The sequence below is a fragment of the Mesoplodon mirus genome (genome assembly GCF_964341445.2).
Source record: "Mesoplodon mirus genome assembly, chromosome: 9".
NCBI lineage: Eukaryota > Metazoa > Chordata > Mammalia > Artiodactyla > Ziphiidae > Mesoplodon > Mesoplodon mirus.
The window spans coordinates 101,254,625-101,271,761 of record NC_138985.1 but is presented as its reverse complement, the minus strand read 5'-3'; the positions used below and the strand labels follow the sequence as shown (position 1 = coordinate 101,271,761).

Sequence of the window (17,137 nt, the reverse complement as noted above, 5' to 3'; positions counted from 1 at the left end):
TAATTTAGTACTACCCTTCATATATATAATCACAAAAAAGATAATTTGCTAAGAGCCTTTTCCCACTAAGAGGTATGAATCCATATTCAAAATATTTTACTGCAAAATATAATCTAACTTGTTGAAGCAAAATGACATACATCGAGTTCAAAGAAAAAATCTTGTTCTTTGGATGCGATTTCATAATCTGCTCTTAAAGCCAGGTCATGGACTTTCAGACATTCTCCAAGATCCATTCTCTGGGTGGGGGGAGAAAAAAGACACATATTATTAAAACAGAAAATGTATTTTTTCAAAAATTCATTAACAACCACAATTCTCTTCAGAATAATGATTAAGTCATACAGATGTTTATTTATGGACTTTCAAATTACAAAATTTCACAGACAGGTATAAAACTTGGTGCCTGCATGAAAAAACCCGCATGAATTCTGTCTACCGATATTCTTTGAATAACATTCTAAATTTCAACTAAAGATGGAGTCCTCAAACAATAGACTGGTAATCTTGATATGGATTCCAGACAAGACTCCAGGTGAACTAGTAAAGAGATAATTTATTAAAACCCAATATAACTTCACAAAGAATAAGTATCTAGCCCCACTCTGATAAGCATATGTCAGAGAAATAAAATAAATACCAAGTAGATATTTATTTCAATAAGGAATCTACTAGGATCCTTCTACTTGAAATTCCAATTAGATATTATTTTACCCAATTAGAGGCTTCTCTCACATCTGAGACAAAAATTTCTAAAATTCTGTCCACTTTTACATGTATCTGGGCAACTGATAAGATCTTTCATGAAATCCTTTTGGAAGCATACTGAACAGAAAAAAATGGGCTAGATGTAAAGATAATTACAGATGTGATTAAAGGTGATCAGAGCAAAGCAGAGATTTTCCAACTGGAGGTATGCTATCCCATCACTGGAATGTCACAGAATCTCTGGAAAGTTGGTGAAAGTGAATACAATAATTCAAAAAGGTATAGTAAATATTCCTTTTGTTTTTGTTACACAAATTATGCACAAAGTAAAACTACAACAAAACAATGCAGCAGTAAAGTCATCCTTCAATCGGCAGCTGAGTACCTAACTTGTGCCAAGCACTATGCCAGGTGCTAGGGACACAGCACCAAGTGACAAAAGATACAGTCTCCAACCTCATGGAGCTGACATTCTACAAGAGGGGAAGCAAGTAATAAACCATACTTGTGTCGCTGAACAAAGTTAAGTGATCTAATAAAATAGTAATGCTCCCATTACTATGAGAGGCTACTTGGGATGAGGTAGCCAGAGAAGCCCTTTCGGAAGAGGATACATTTTAAATGGATCTAAAAAGTGAGAGGAAGCACACTAACCTTAGGAAAAGCCAAGAAAAGAGTGTTCGAGGTTTACAGAAGATTTAGAAAGCAGATCTTTAAGAAAATATATGCCAGCGTTACTCAGAGGGAAGTTTCTAGTAGCAGGGAACAGGACTCGAGTATCTACAGCACATAGGTCTGGGCCTTAGCTTTGTATATACTATCTAAAAATGACTTTGCCTATTTGACATGGTTGCCAACCACCTGGACTTGTGTATAACAAAGGATATGAATATCAATTCTGTACAATATCCCAAGCTAAAAAGGATGGTGAATTCACTGGATTAAGATTCAAAAATATTGATATACCAGATAAAATTTAGTATGAAGAAATAAATATGAAGTCCTACAGTTACATCTAAGAAGTCAAACTTACAAATAACTAGGTTATGAGCAAAAAATCTGACAAATTGAAAAACTTACTAGTCAAAAGTAAGGGTTACAGTGTGGCACGACTGAGATCAATTTATGTGATACAAAATTAACTTATAGAACACAGTATGAGCAAAGTTGAGAAATCTCCTATTGAAGGCTGGTTTTAAAAGCAAACCCCTCTCCTCCAAAACACACATTGTTGTGTGCTAACACATTTCAAAAGTGATATGAATAAACAAGATAAAGTGGCTCAAAACAAAGCTATACGAAACAGCCAGAGAACGGATGTAATTAGGTGGAGAAGAATTAAGATGTGAAAAGTCAACTGAAGAACTTTTCAACATGAAGCAGAAACAGACTGTATTATGGTCCCAAGGGACTCCAGAGAGTTAGGCCTTAGTCCACTCAATATAAGAAAATAACTTTCTAATAATCAGAGCTTTCCAAAGATGGAATAAGCTTTCTTGAGTTAGTTGAGTTGCCAGGTAACTGAGAGATTCAAATACACTTTAGACAACCATTTCTCTAGGGTAGTGAATAAAGAATTCAACCATCAGGGGGGGCTTCCCTGGTGGCGCAGTTGTTTAGAGTCCGCCTGCCGATGCAGGGGACACGGGTTCGTGCCCCGGTCCAGGAAGATCCCACATGCCGCGGAGCAGCTAGGCCCGTGAGCCATGGCCACTGAGCCTGAGCGTCCGGAGCCTGTGCTCCGCAACAGGAGAGGCCGCGGCAGTGAGAGGCCCGCGTACCGCAAAAAAAAAAAAAAAAAATGCAGGAAAATAAGACAGGAATGAAAGTTAATGGCAAAAAGAATGGTGTTACCCCTTTTGTTACACCAGCCTGTTGATTTCTTAATAATAATATCCTAACATTAATCATTCCAACAATCCTATTTGCATATATTTCCACAGCTATAGTTGTTCATGCTATGCTTATTTCATAAAATGTTAAGACATCATAATTGGAAATGCCTTTGATCCTGTGCAGCAGTTCTCAACCTGGACCCGGGGAGCTTTTAAATAATATCAGTGGAAGCTTCTGAAAACAGGCCCAAGCCCAACCCTCCAAAAACTGAATTGTAAAAGCCTCCCCCAGAAGTTTTTAACGTACAGTGTTGTGAACCACTCACTGATCCAGTTTTATTCCCATTCCACAAAGGAACTGAAGGCCAGAAAGGCTGACTTCTTCCGGGTACTTATTAGGAAATCTGGTTAGCAGATTTCTAGTCTAACACCCCTTCCACTTTATTATGCTAGTTCCAATTATTCCAGTACTAACTTATCTTTTAATATTTTTAGTTGACATCCATCCCCCGTAACATCTAAAAAAGCTCTGCACACAGCAGATATTCAAAGCAGCCGTCTACTGCCTTTCCTTCAGTAATCTCCCTTATTTTTATCCTCTCCGTAACTATATTTCCAATCTGTTTTCAAAAACATAAATTGCCTGTGTTTAACCTAAACATGTCTGTTGTCCACCCATACTATCCTTTGGCAAAGAACTCCAGGCTTTCCCCAGTCTATCTTTACATCTACGTCACACAACCAACCAAAAGAAGAAAAGCAACTACATGGGTCAAGAACAAAACGAACACCAAAACATACCCAATCATATCCCTGTAGCAGAGGTGGGATTTTGAGGACAGAAGTAGAGCTGGGGGTAATATATGCCTTGGGGGGGTGGTTACAGAAGGGAAAATAGGAGCTCCAAAAGGATAGGATGTTTTTCTATTTTATCCACTATGTCCCTGGGCCTGCATACAGGTACACAAGAATGCTTAAATAAATATTTAATATTTGTTGAATGAACCAAACTAGGAAAAGAGAGCAGAGAAGAACACTGGCACAGGGGGCCCTGGACTTAACGCGCAAGGCTGGTCAAGATGCACCCCAGGACAAAACTGGTCTGAGCTCTGGAGGGGAGGGTCTTCTCAGCCTCTCCCTGGATTATCTTCTTTGTTGGAACTGCCTTCCCCCTAAGGTGTTTTGAGCTCTTCTTCTCTGTTCTTTCCTCTGTGCTCCTCTCCTCCAGGAGGAAAACTGAACTGGGCTTTTCACTGTGCTAGGCTATAAGCCTCTGCAGCTTTAGTCTTGTCTAGCTCACCAAAGTAGATTTGGGGGCCAAAGCTGTAGGAGCTCGAAGAGCCTAGTTATAATGAAGACACACCCACCGCCCCCCGCAACAGCCTCAGTGCTTATTTCTTCACGGACCCAGCAGAACAGTAGTGTAGCAAGGCAAATTTTCAGAATTCTAGATACTAGTCATCTATTTTCCTCTGTCCGTAACATCATCACTAACCACTTATTCTGGCATCATGTCATGCACGTGAAGAGTACTTAAAATAAAAAACAAGCCAAAATAAACTCAACAATTACCTGCCACTGTGAAAGTGAGTGAAGGGGAAGTATGCCGATGTTAAAGCTCTCCGTGACCCTAGTCATCTAATTAAAAAGCCACCAGAGGGAACCATAATAGAACCACACCACGACTAAGCATGGACCAATTCTCAAAAGCCAAATCAAACCTGACTTCACCACTCATAGTGCAATAGTGCTTTGAACACTAAGTGCACAGATATTTCCTGCTGCTACTGCTTCTCTTTTGAAATAGGTGAGCTTCAAACTGGACAAAATAAAATGTTTGGTTATTTATTTTAACTTAAAGTAACTATTTATGATAAAAGCCACAGGAAGAATTTTAAATTTTTTAATTTAACAATTAATTTACTTCAAATTCTTTCTGCAAATTTATTCTTGGTATTTCAATTAATGGACATCTAAATTCTTAGATTGGAAAAATGCTTATTTTTAATTGGATAAATTCAGTTCTGCATTTTGTCCTTTCCATCCTAAATCCATTTCCTCCATGAAGTTTTGACCAAATAACTATACCTAATTCTGATAACAGAATTCTCTTATAACCTCCCAACATTTTATATTATGTTTTACTACTTAATAAAGTTGACTCTGTTAAGTACTTTTTAACTGTTCTTTTGAAGTTCCAAAGGTGACTGTTATCTCCTCAAATGGACCCTAAGCATCATGAGGAAAATGGTTTATTTCTCTTATTTTTCCCTCCTACACAGAAGATCAGGTTTGCACAACCCATGACTTAACCATTAAATAAACCTGACAATCTGCCTAAGGAATTCTACTTCTAGGAACTTGAGGAACAAGTAAGTACACAAAGATAAATGAACAATGAAGTTTAACAAATGGTGTTTTTGATCCTTAAAATTAGAAACATTTTAAGAGCCCAGCAAAAGGGGTTTGATTAAATGAATTATGGAATAGCCATATAATAGATTACATAGCCATTAGAAACAATGTTCTTGATACTAAGTGGAGAAAAGAGAAGATGGCAAAGAAAGACATATAATAAAATGCCATTTTTGTAACTTCCGATACAGACATTGCTGTGAGGTTGAAGATTTTGTTTGAATTTTTTGACAGTTGTTGAATTAAATGTAATGAGCATATGTTATTCTTACAAGCAAAAAAATCAATGAAGCCACTTCAATTTTGGAGAAAAAAATTTAAGGAACAGAAGCACGTGGAAATTGAACATCAAAATCAACAAAATATTATGGTAGTGCAAATCAAAGGGTTAACTTAACTAATGGCAGTTAATATGTTAATGAATATATCAGCGATAGAAACGTGACACAGTAACAGCTCCAAGTATCTGCAAATATTTTTGCTTTGTTATATGTTAGTACATTTGCTCAGTTCTGTGAGCTATATGCTAAAGGGAATTACAAAAAGGTATGAGAATATAAATTCGTGCTATCAAGGAATTTATATTCTCAATGAAAAAAACAAGACATTGGGCTTCCCTGGTGGCGCAGTGGTTGAGAGTCCGCCTGCCGATGCAGGGGACACGGGTTCGTGCCCCGGTCCGGGAAGATCCCACATGCCGCGGAGCGGCTGGGCCCGTGAGCCATGGCCGCTGAGCCCACGCGTCGGGAGCCTGTGCTCCGCAACGGGAGAGGCCACAACAACGAGAGGCCCACGTACGGCAAAAAAAAAAAGAAAAAACAAGATATTAAACTAAAGCAACAGCAACAAATGTAAATAAAGATGTACATACAAGGATTTCATTGCCATACTGCAAACCAAAACCAAAACCAATTAACGTATTAATAGTCACTGGGTAAGTAATTTAGGGAATGGCCAGGTTGGGAAATAGTACATTGGCATTTAAAAAATGTAGACCACTAATATGCAAGCTTCTCGAAGACAGGTGAGAAAAATTCAAAGATTCCATTTGTTAGAACACAGACACACATGCATGCACACACACTTGTAAATGTACAGAAAGGACAGTGGAAGATGTACACTGAATTCTTAATAGGGTTTAGTCCTGGGAAGGGGGGGGATGATGAATAATGGGAAATATTCATGTTTTATGCTTTCTTCTCTTATACTCGAAGATTATATTGCCAAAATAATAAACAAAGTAAGACAGAGTAGGCACTGACCAACTCAGAAAATATCCCTTTACCTCTCATTATTCATGTAACTGAGAAATTCACTTAATTTCTCAGGACTTCTCTTTTCTCAAGTACTTCAGAACTGCTATATGGATCAAATTACAGACTGACTAGATTTTGGAAGATTTTGAATGTGAATCAACACATGCAGAACTTACTCTGGACGAAGAGAAGAATGCAAGAATGCTCGACTACTTGGAAAGAAATATGACATGATAAAATCTGTTTCAGAAGCATTAACACCACACTACTGGTTGGACTAACATCCTTGTCAGACAGCAAGGAATATATAAGAATAGACAGCAATATTGGTAAAGCACTAAAAGGAATATATACATATACCAGATGGAGAAAAAGTGAAACAAAACCATGACAGCAGGACAGAGAGCACAGGAAATACAACGCCCTAGCCTAGCATTTGAACCATTCCATATACTGTTCCAATGCCAATGCTATTTTCAAAATAAAACAAATCATCTACACTGTGACCTTCACTTCTTACATCTTCACTTTCTTCCTCCTCACATTTATAAAATCTCTCTTCCATCCATGGTCAGTCCCTGCTTCAAGACCCAGCTCAAGAGGTTTGCCTGGTGGTGCAGTGGTTAAGAATCTGCCTGCCAGTGCAGGAGACACAGGTTTGAGCCCTGGTCCGGGAAGATCCCACATGCCCCGGAGCAACTAAGCCCGTGCGCCACAACTACTGAGCCTGCGCTCTAGAGCCCGCGAGCCACAACTACTGAAGCCCGCATGCCTAGAGCCCATGCTCCACAACAAGAGAAGCCACCACAATGAGAAGCCCGCGCACCGCAAGGAGTAGCCCCCGCTCGCAGCAGCCAAACAGAAAAAAATTTATATATATTAAAAAAAAGACCCAGCTTAAGAACAAGAGAAAGCCTAGTATACTATGGAAGAAGCCTTGAAATAACAAAACCTGGATGTGAGTTTCAGTTATGCCACTATTGTCTTAAAACAAAAATTAAGGTTTTTCTTTCCTAATTCCAATCCTGTCACTCAAAACTAACAAGTCAAACATGAGTGGTGGGTGAAGAGGAATGGGGCACACTGTGCATGCACAAAGTAGTTCCTGCTTTTCTACTACTTCCCAACTTCTTAACTGCCCATTCTCATTTGAATGTTCTTCCTCCTAGTTCAGTTTTTCCTGAGTGGATAAAGAAAAATAAAGCTCCTCTACCTTTTCTTAATGTATGTTTTGGGGAAGAATATAGTAGGAAATACCTTCTTATCCATTTCTAATCCTAGATCTGCAAAGATAGCTAGATAAAATTAAAACAAATGGCCTTGCCCCACAAGGACTATTCTAATTGAGGAGACAAAGAACATATATAAATAAGACAAAACAAGTGCACACTCGGTAGTATGGAGGGCAGGTGCTACACGGGGGTTCAGAAGAATTGTGTGTAGTAAGCCAGGCAGGATTTAAGTTTGTACAGAAAGGTTATTCCAGGCAGAGAAATGGAGATAGGCAAAAATGAGCATGCTGGGCAAGGAAAGTAGTGAGACAACAGTGAATAAACCAGTCTGGTCGAAACAGAGGACCAAACTGATTTATTCATTCAAGGGAGAGAGAAACCTACTAAAGATTTTAGATTTGTGACCATATAAATAATAGGGAACCACCAAAAGTTTCTGTGTGGAGGCAACATATGATAAATTCATTTCCACTCAGGAATGACTGGCTTCTTTTCTTCACATTTAGATCTCTTCAAATGTCATTTCATCAAAAAAAGTTTTTCTCCACTCACTCTGTCAGTGTAGCCCCTTGCCCACTGTCTCAGACTTAACCATGCATTTTTGTCATAACACTTAACATCACGCCTGAAATCACATTATTTCTTTTCACACTTGGTTGTGAAAGAATATTAGAATGTAAGCCCCCATCACTAAAACAGAAACCCCTGTCCACTTCTGTATCCCCAGCATTGCACATGGCACATAGTAGGTCCTCAATAAGTATTTAATAAATGAATGAATGCTGATCTCAGCAATTAGCAACACTCTCAGAGAGATAAAAAAAAATAAATCACTTCTTGAAGGGTTTGTTTTTTTTTTTTTTTCGGTATGCGGGCCTCTCACTGTTGTGTCCTCTCCCGTTGTGGAGCACAGGCTACGGACGTGCAGGCTCAGCGGCCATGGTTCACGGGCCTAGCCACTCCGTGGCATGTGGGATCCTCCCGGACCGGGGCACGAACCTGTGTCCCCTGCATCGGCAGGCGGACTCTCAACCACTGCGCCACCAGGGAAGCCCTTTTGAAGGGTATTTTTTTGTTAACTTTTACTTTTTCCATTTAGCCCTCATTAATCTGATACCTCTTATTTGCCCTTTTCTATTTCTTGCTCTGCTTAATTCCATTATTACCTAAATTTCATTACTGCAAACGATGTTATAATAAATACCAAAAAGGGGGGACACATAAAAACCTACCTGAATTTGGATATTTTACAAATTACATTATCCAATACATCAACATATATGCTTATATTTTTTGACCCTGTAGACCAAGAACGTCTATGGGGTAATATATATTCAAGATGTTTTATTCAATATAGGTCAGAGTAAAACACCAAATGCTTTAAAAAGTTCCCTTCATGAGTAACTATCATCAAATTATTGCATTGGCCAAAAAGTTCGTTCAGGTTTTTTCTGTAAGATCTTACTGGAAAACCCTAACAATCTTAAAGAAAAACCCAAACAAACTCTTTGGCCAACCCAACAGAAAGGATTATACTAAGTCATTTGATCTTGCCACCTGCACATCAAGACAGAATGTATCACATTAAAAAAAAAATATTTCCAGTGATAAGACAATCCATGACTTTGCTTGATGTTTGTGGTTAATCACCTGTATAATAAAAATATGTGGGCTTCCCTGGTGGTGCAGTGGTTGAGAGTCCGCCTGCCAATGAAGGGGACACGGGTTCATGCCCCGGTCCGGGAAGATCCCACATGCCGTGGAGCGGCTAGGCCCCATGAGCCATGGCCGCTGAGCCTGCGTGTCCGGAGCCTGTGCTCCGCAACGAGAGAGGCCACAACAGTGACAGGCCCGCGTACCACCAAAAAAAAAAAAAAAAAAAAAAGTTTCAAGTTTTTGGTTTTTACCATATGTTTGCTCTGTGTTCATTGTCTACATCTTCCAAATGATGCATTTATAACTCTATCCCACCTTTCTCAATGAATAGTCTCAGAGAACACACTAGTTTCTTCAGATTTGTTAAAATGCAGTTTATAAAACTGTGCCTATCTCCAAAAAAGATCTAGAGAGTTCAGGGACTACTAAGTGATGATTCCTGGTTCTTAGGTAATAAGCATTTATTGAGAATCACTGTACAAAAAAACAAATGTGTGGGAATTCCCTGCCGGTCCAGTGATTAGGACTCTGCACTCTCACTGCCGAGGGCCCAGGTTCAATCCCTGGTTGGAGAACCCACAAGCTGCCATGGCGTGGCCAAAAAAAAAAAAAAGAGAGAGAAATAAATGTGACAGTGAAACATGTTGACAAAGTATCAGGCTATGGAAAACAACCTGCTTAAACAATGACTGCCAGACCTCATTGTGCTTTGCTTAGAAGTTACTGGTCTTTGCTACTTTATAATGTTTCAAGAGTCATTCTAAACGACGGGTCCAAGATTTAAGATCCACTTCAAAAAACAACAGGGGGTTTCCCTGGTGGCACAGTGGTTAAGAATCCACCTGCCAATGCAGGGGAGACAGGTTCAAGCCCTGGTCCGGGAAGATCCCACATGCCGCGGTGCAACTAAGCCCGTGCGCCACAACTACTGAAGCCCGCGTGCCTAGAGCCTGTGCTCTGCAACAAGAGAAGCCACCGCAATGAGAAGCCCGCACACCGCAACAAAGAGTAGCCCCCGCTCGCCACAACTAGAGAAAGCGCACGTTCAGCAACAAAGACCCAACGCAACCAAAACAAAACAAAAAACAAAAAAAAACCCAAAAGAAACAGCCGAATGGAGGACATACATAATTATAAATGAAATAAGGTAGCTGTGTGTAAAATATTTACTGAAGCTGGCATACAGGTACATGAAGTTCATTATACAACAACTCTACTTTTATTTATAGTTGAAATTTTCTATAAATGAAGTTTAAAAAGACTCCTCAAACTGATTCAATATTACAGAATAAAAATTAGAGTAAAATTAACTTGTATTTGATCTACAAAGACTGGACATCAGCACAACAGTTCATCTTATTTACATGTATGTACATTTGTATTTAACCATTAATCGAAGTCACAGACAAACATGCTGACCAACCTCAATTAGAGACAGACTAAACTAGAACAAGATTCTAGAACACATGGTCTCTGGGTCCCCTTAAAAAAATCATTTCCGGGCCTCCCTGGTGGCGCAGTGGTTGAGAGTCCGCCTGCCGATGCAGGGGATACGGGTTCGTGCCCCGGTCTGGGAGGATCCCATATGCCGCGGAGCGGCTGGGCCCGTGAGCCATGGCCGCTGAGCCTGCGCGTCCGGAGCCTGTGCTCCGCAACGGGAGAGGCCACAGCAGTGAGAGGCCCGCGTACGGAGAAAAAAAAAAAAAAAAAAAAAAATCATTTCCGTAAGCCTGAAGTATATTAACTTATTTTAAGAATATGAAATTAATGACTGCAAGATTATTCTCAATAACAGAAAAAGGTTATTTCCCAAGGACAGAAGTACCCCAAGTTGAACAGCTCAGGGTATTCATGTGCCAATTTGCCAACAATAGTCCAAATTATATACAGGACTGGGTTTTTAAAGTTTAACAGTAAAGCTCTAATTATTCACTGGGAAGCTCTTAATACGCCTCTGATTTCCTAAGCACCAAATGTATTTTTGGTTTACTGCTTGTTAAAGGAATGCGTATTTTTGTAAGAAACCGAGAATAAAACATAAGCAGCAAATCTAATTAATATAAGGACACTTCAAAATCCAAATGTGGTAAAAACCTGGGCTATCTGGCAGTTTTGCAAATTTGGAAGCTCTAGAAATTGGCGGTCATAGAAATTAAAAAAAAAAATTCAAGCCAGTCATCTGGGCCAATGTTTTGTTTTCTTTTTTTATTTTGGCCATGCCATGGCGGCTTGTGGGATCTCAGTTCCCTGAACAGGGATTAAATTAAACCTGGGCCACAGCAGTCAAAGTACCGAATCCTAACCACTAGACCACCTGGGATAATGTTAAAAACAGTTGTTTAAAAACGCCTAAGCATCCCAAAACAAACTCTTTCCGGAGAAGAGGTTATGAGTTTAAACTGTCTATAGACTAATTTTTTCACATCTGCATGTGAAACCACTGCTGTCATGTTTTGATAAGCAACTCAATATCAAGATACTCTCCAAGGGACTTCCCTGGTGGCGCAGTGGTTAAGAATCCACCTGCCAGTGCAGGGGATATGGGTTCAATCCCTGGTCCGGGAAGATCCCACATGCCACGGAGCAACTAAGCCCGTGTGCCACAACTACTGAGCCTGCTCTCTAGAGCCCACGAGCCACAACTACTGAAGCCTGTGTGCCTAGAGCCCATGCTCCGCAACAAGAGAAGCCACCGCAACGAGAAGCCCGCGCACCACAACGAAGAGTAGCCCCTGCTCGCCGCAACTGAAGCCCGCACACAGCAATGAAGACCCAACACAGCCATAAATAAATAATTAAAAAAAAAAAAAAAAAAAAAGATACTCTCCAGCTCCTTATCTGTTAGAAGGTAACACTTTTTCCACAGTCATTAATTTTTGACTCAAAGTTAGTTTTTGGAACATTTATTTCACTTTCTACTTCTGGGTGATTGATTATTCATTTAACACAATGGAGGGACACCGTTCTAGATACTGGGATATAGCAGTGAACAAAATGTCCTTGCCCTTACTATGAAACTTACATTCTACTGAGTGGCTGAGAAAATTCTGTGCAGGTTTAGTTCTTATCACTTATTCTGCTTCTCTAAACTTTCATGGCTCCTTTAAATTTGTACTATCAAAGAGACTTCAGCAGTTTTAAAGTTCAGGTTTGTAGGTATCCAAGGAATTGATTATAACCAGGCCTTAAAAGAAAGTGTTAGAGAAGCAATAAAGGAGTTTCAATTAATAAAAACTTCATTTTGGATAAAACCCAGAACCTACTGGGGACACCGTAAAATCAACTCAGTTAGGATTTTTGACAACCAATAAATACTCCCATCCAGGGCTTCCCTGGTGACGCCGTGGTTGAGAGTCCGCCTGCCGATGCAGGGGACACGGGTTTGTGCCCCGGTCCGGGAAGATCCCACATGCCGTGGAGTGGCTGGGCCCGTGAGCCATGGCCGCTGAGCCTGCACGTCCGGAGCCTGTGCTCCACAGAGCCTGAGAGGCCACAGTGGTGAGAGGCCCGCATACCGCAAAAAAAAAAAAAAAAAAAAAAAATACTCCCATCCAATCACTTCAAAAGGCAGATAAAATTTTACTATATTCCTGTCCCTAAGTATTTCTCAAGATCAGCTTTTCTTAAATTCTATTTCAGAGGTGCAGACTCTCTTTATAAAAACAAAATGTCATGGAAAAATCCCTGTATTTAAAATGTGTAAAAATTACCATCAAAATAGCAAAGACTGGCCTGTCCCCAGGTCCTCAGTGAATGAGGTACCTCTAAGGACATTTCAGAAACATCTTAAAGTCACTGTCTTAGGTAACTGTGTTATCTAAAAAAACTAACAACACAACAAAAAACATTTAAAGAAGTATTCAGATTAAAATAACCCTAAGATTCCTGTGTGCTATAATATACTGTGATTCTTTGTGAGACATCTGACAAAGACAATTTCTCTGAACCTTAATTTTTCTATCTATATAAAATGATGGCCAGGGCTTCCCTGGTGGTGCAGTGGTTGAGAGTCCGCCTGCCAATGCAGGGAACACAGGTTCGTGCCCTGGTCCAGGAAGATCCCACATGCCACGGAGCGGCTGGGCCCGTGAGCCACGGCCGCTGAGCCTGCGCGTCCGGAGCCTGTGCTCCGCAACGGGAGAGGCCACAACAGTAAGAGGCCTGTGTGCCGCAAAAAATAAAAAATAAAAATAAAAATGATGGCCATAGTAACGTGGATGGACCCAGAGACTGTCACAGAGTAAAGTAAGTCAGAAAGAGAAAAATAAATACTGTATGCTAACACATATATATATGAAATCTAAAAAAAAAAAAAAAAAATTGGTTCTGAAGAACATAGGGGTAGGACAGGAATAAAGACACAGACACAGAGAATGGACTTGAGAACACAGGGAGGGGGAAGGGTAAGCTGGGATGAAGTGCGAGAGTGGCATGGACTTAAATATACTACCAAATGTAAAACAGATAGCTAGTGGGAAGCAGCTGCATAGCACAGGGAGATCGGCTCAGTGCTTTGTGACCACCTAGAGGGATGGGACAGGGAGGGTGGGAGGGAGACACAAGAGGGAAGAGATATGGGGATGTATGTATATGTATAGCTGATTCACTTTATTATAAAGCAGAAACTAACACACCATTGTAAAGCAATTATACTCCAATAAAGATGTTAAAAAAAAAAAATGATGGCCTTACACTAGAAGACATGATGGCCTGTCAACACTAAAATTATACTATGATGAAGGCTATAAGAATTAGTAGTGGCGGGCTTCCCTGGTGGCGCAGTGGTTGAGAGTCCGCCTGCTGATGCAGGGGTCACAGGTTCATGCCCCGGTCCGAGAAGATCCCACATGCTGCGGAGTGGCTAGGCCCGTGAGCCATGGCCGCTGAGCCTGCGAGTCTGGAGCCTGTGCTCCGCAACGGGAGAAGCCACAACAGTGAGAGGCCCGCGTACCGCAAAAAAAAAAAAAAAAAAAAAGATTTAGTAGCGGCTACTTCTGAATTTAGGATAGATGCATTATGAGAATATACATTTCCATCTCTGCAGATCTTAATCTCAAGTTTCTGCTTTAGATTTAATGCCTTCTGTAAATTATTACAATCACATATCCTTTTCCTAGATCACTAGGAACTAGATGGAAAGATTTTTTTTTAAGCACTTCAATATACTTATCTTTCCTTACAGAATATATGTGCTAGAAATAATGTGGTTCTTCTTTTTAGGGGGGGGAGGGGAAGACACCTGTACTTAGGTTTTTTGTTTTGTCTAAATCTGAAAGGCGATGCTGTCTACTTTCTGCGTGGTAAATAGAAGAGGGAGAAAACTAATTGTTCCAAAGGAGAAGAGTGAGACTAAAACAAAAAATTCTAGATGAACAGAAAAATAATCCATGCCTTTGAAATACAAAAACTTCCTAATTATAGAAATATTCATGCTTCTTATAAAAACCATAATCTAAAGATACATATACACACAATTATTTTGATTCTCTGTTCTACATTTTACCTCCTCTAATTAATTTGTTAGCTTAAGAGTCAGTTATAGCAGAATAACCTACATGGGAAAAGAATGGATATACATATAACTGAATCATTTTGCTGTATACCTGAAACTAACACAACATTGTAAATCAACTATACTCCAATATAAAATTTAAAAAAAAAAAGTTATACCAGAGTACTAAAGAATGGTAAAATGTTACAGGGGCATTTTCATCAAGCTGAATTCCAGGAACTTCCCTAGTGGCACAGTGGTTGGGAATCCACCTGCCGATGCAGGGGACAAGGGTTCTATCCCTGGTCCGGGAAGATCCCACATGCCATGGAGCAACTAAGCCCGTGCACCACAACTACTGAGCCCATGAGCCACAACTATTGAAGCCTGCACGCCTAGAGCCCATGCTCTGCAACAAGAGAAGCCACCGCAATGAGAAGCCTGCACACCACAATGAAGAGTAGCCCCCACTCACCACAACTAGAGAAAGCCTGCAAGCAGCAATGAAGACCCAATGCAGCCAAACATAAATAAATAAAAATAAATAAATTTATTTTTTAAAAAAGCTGAATTCCAAACATATCCCATACTGTCAGTTATGAGTATATTTTTAGAAACGATACTATTCATCTCCAAGTGCTTGGTATAAAGTTCAACCTTTTTATAATAATAATAATAAGCCAAAGAATATATTTCCGTGTATTATTCTGCTAAATAATCTAGAATATTGATGAGTCATATTCTGATGGAAATGACAGATCTGAGGAACAAGGTCTAGAAAACTAAAGGGCAACCTTCAGTTACACAACAAAGAAAAAGCATTATAAAAACAGTTCCAATTTAGTTCTTTTCATCCTTGATCTAAGGTCAAAAAAAAAAGCATCTTCAACACACAGAAGTGTGAACTATTAGATTCTGTGCCAGAACAGCGTGTGTTCTACAGAGATTGGATGCTAAAGAAGTCTGAGCTCTGTAATTACAAACCATTTGTACATAGGATAAACTGTTATAAATAGCCCTTTTTAGTAATAAGGGTCATGAGAAAGTCACTCTGTGGATGATTTCAAGTTCTCAAGGACATCACTCTGTGACAACTTTGGACTCTTACAAAGTCCTAGAGCCAGCCCTTAAAACTCTGCTTAAGAGGTTCACAACCACTTAACCCCATCCTTACATATGACAATCTCTTGCCTATTAAGCTGACAAAAAGGAGATATTTCTCATACAGAGTTTCCCTGGCAAGTGCCTTTCCAAGGGCTTTCCTTAACTGTTTTTCATGTGATCCAAGACACCATCGATTTTAAGCCTCATCATTAAATTCTGTACTATAAGAAAAATGTTACAAATTAAAATAGTGTTTTTCTATCATCAATTTTAAGATGCATATTTCAGAGAGATTAAAATTTGAAAAAATGTGCTTCTTACAAATCCACCAGCAAGAATTTTATAAGAAGGAAAGTCCAAGACCAACACTAATCCTTTTTATTTAACATGATGAAGGATTAAGTATTACCTACAGAGTAAAAAACATGTTGAATAAAACTACAGCTCAGAAAATTTGGGTTTGGTTCCAGTTTTACCTTAAATCAATACAACTAAATGATTCTGAATAAATCACTTTACTGTCATTAAGGCTAACTATGGAACATATACCCAACCGAATTATTTTGAGAAATAAGTGAATGTGACTGCATTGTATACATTATAAAATGTAAAAGCACAATTGTGATGTCAGATTTTTTTCATTATTATTAATGCCATACCTGAAGAATATAATAATATGTCAAAGTCTTGCTATGGCTGGTTTTGAAGTACTAAAAATTTAAATTCTGACATTTTATCAATTAATCTTATCCTCAAAATTCATTTGAAGTGATAATTTAGCCTTAAATATCATTAAATGTTAAATTTAATAATAAATGTGAAGAATCAAATAATACTACGGATAATTACTAATATTATAGATTTCAACTGTATTATAGCAGAGTAGAAAATACTTTAATTATGGAAATTCTAAAGAGCAGATATGAGGGTTAATTATCTGTCACAGTCCTAATTCAAGTGCTCAGAAACTGGATGTCTTCCCTTTTAATATTATACCTTAAAAATTTTAGGTATTACATATATATATATATATATATTTTTTTTTTTTTTTTTTTTTTTTTTTTTGCGGTACGCGGGCCTCTCACTGTTGTGGCCTCTCCCGTTGTGGAGCACAGGCTCCGGACGCGCAGGCTCAGCGGCCACGGCTCACGGGCCTAGCCGCTCCGCGGCATGTGGGATCTTCCTGGACCGGGGCATGAACCCGCGTCCCCTGCATCAGCAGGCGGACTCTCAACCACTGCACCACTAGGGAAGCCCAAGCCCCATATTTTTTTAATGTTAGCTCTTCTATTCCTTTTAACATAATATAGTTTCGATGGTCTTTCCTATTGGAAAAAGTGGTGTTTTCTATCAAAAATGCCTTGATACTTATGCATTTGGGGTATTTAACTCCTCTTATCAGGAAGAAACCACCCTTTAAGACTCTGAGCTTCCACTGCA

The 17,137-nt window shown here is 39.4% G+C and overlaps 1 protein-coding gene across 8 annotated transcripts in view; it reads right to left on the bottom strand.

The window, feature by feature from the left end:
* The window catches only part of LOC309810440 (putative RNA-binding protein Luc7-like 2), a 56,524-nt gene that overhangs the window by 23,083 nt on the left and 16,304 nt on the right, over positions 1-17,137 (bottom strand). For all 8 annotated transcript variants that reach the window (XM_082632457.1, XM_082632460.1, XM_082632458.1 and 5 more), the window contains one exon: positions 141-239. In XM_082632457.1, the coding sequence (XP_082488583.1) occupies positions 141-239 (99 nt within the window). The remainder of the gene's footprint in view (positions 1-140; positions 240-17,137) is intronic.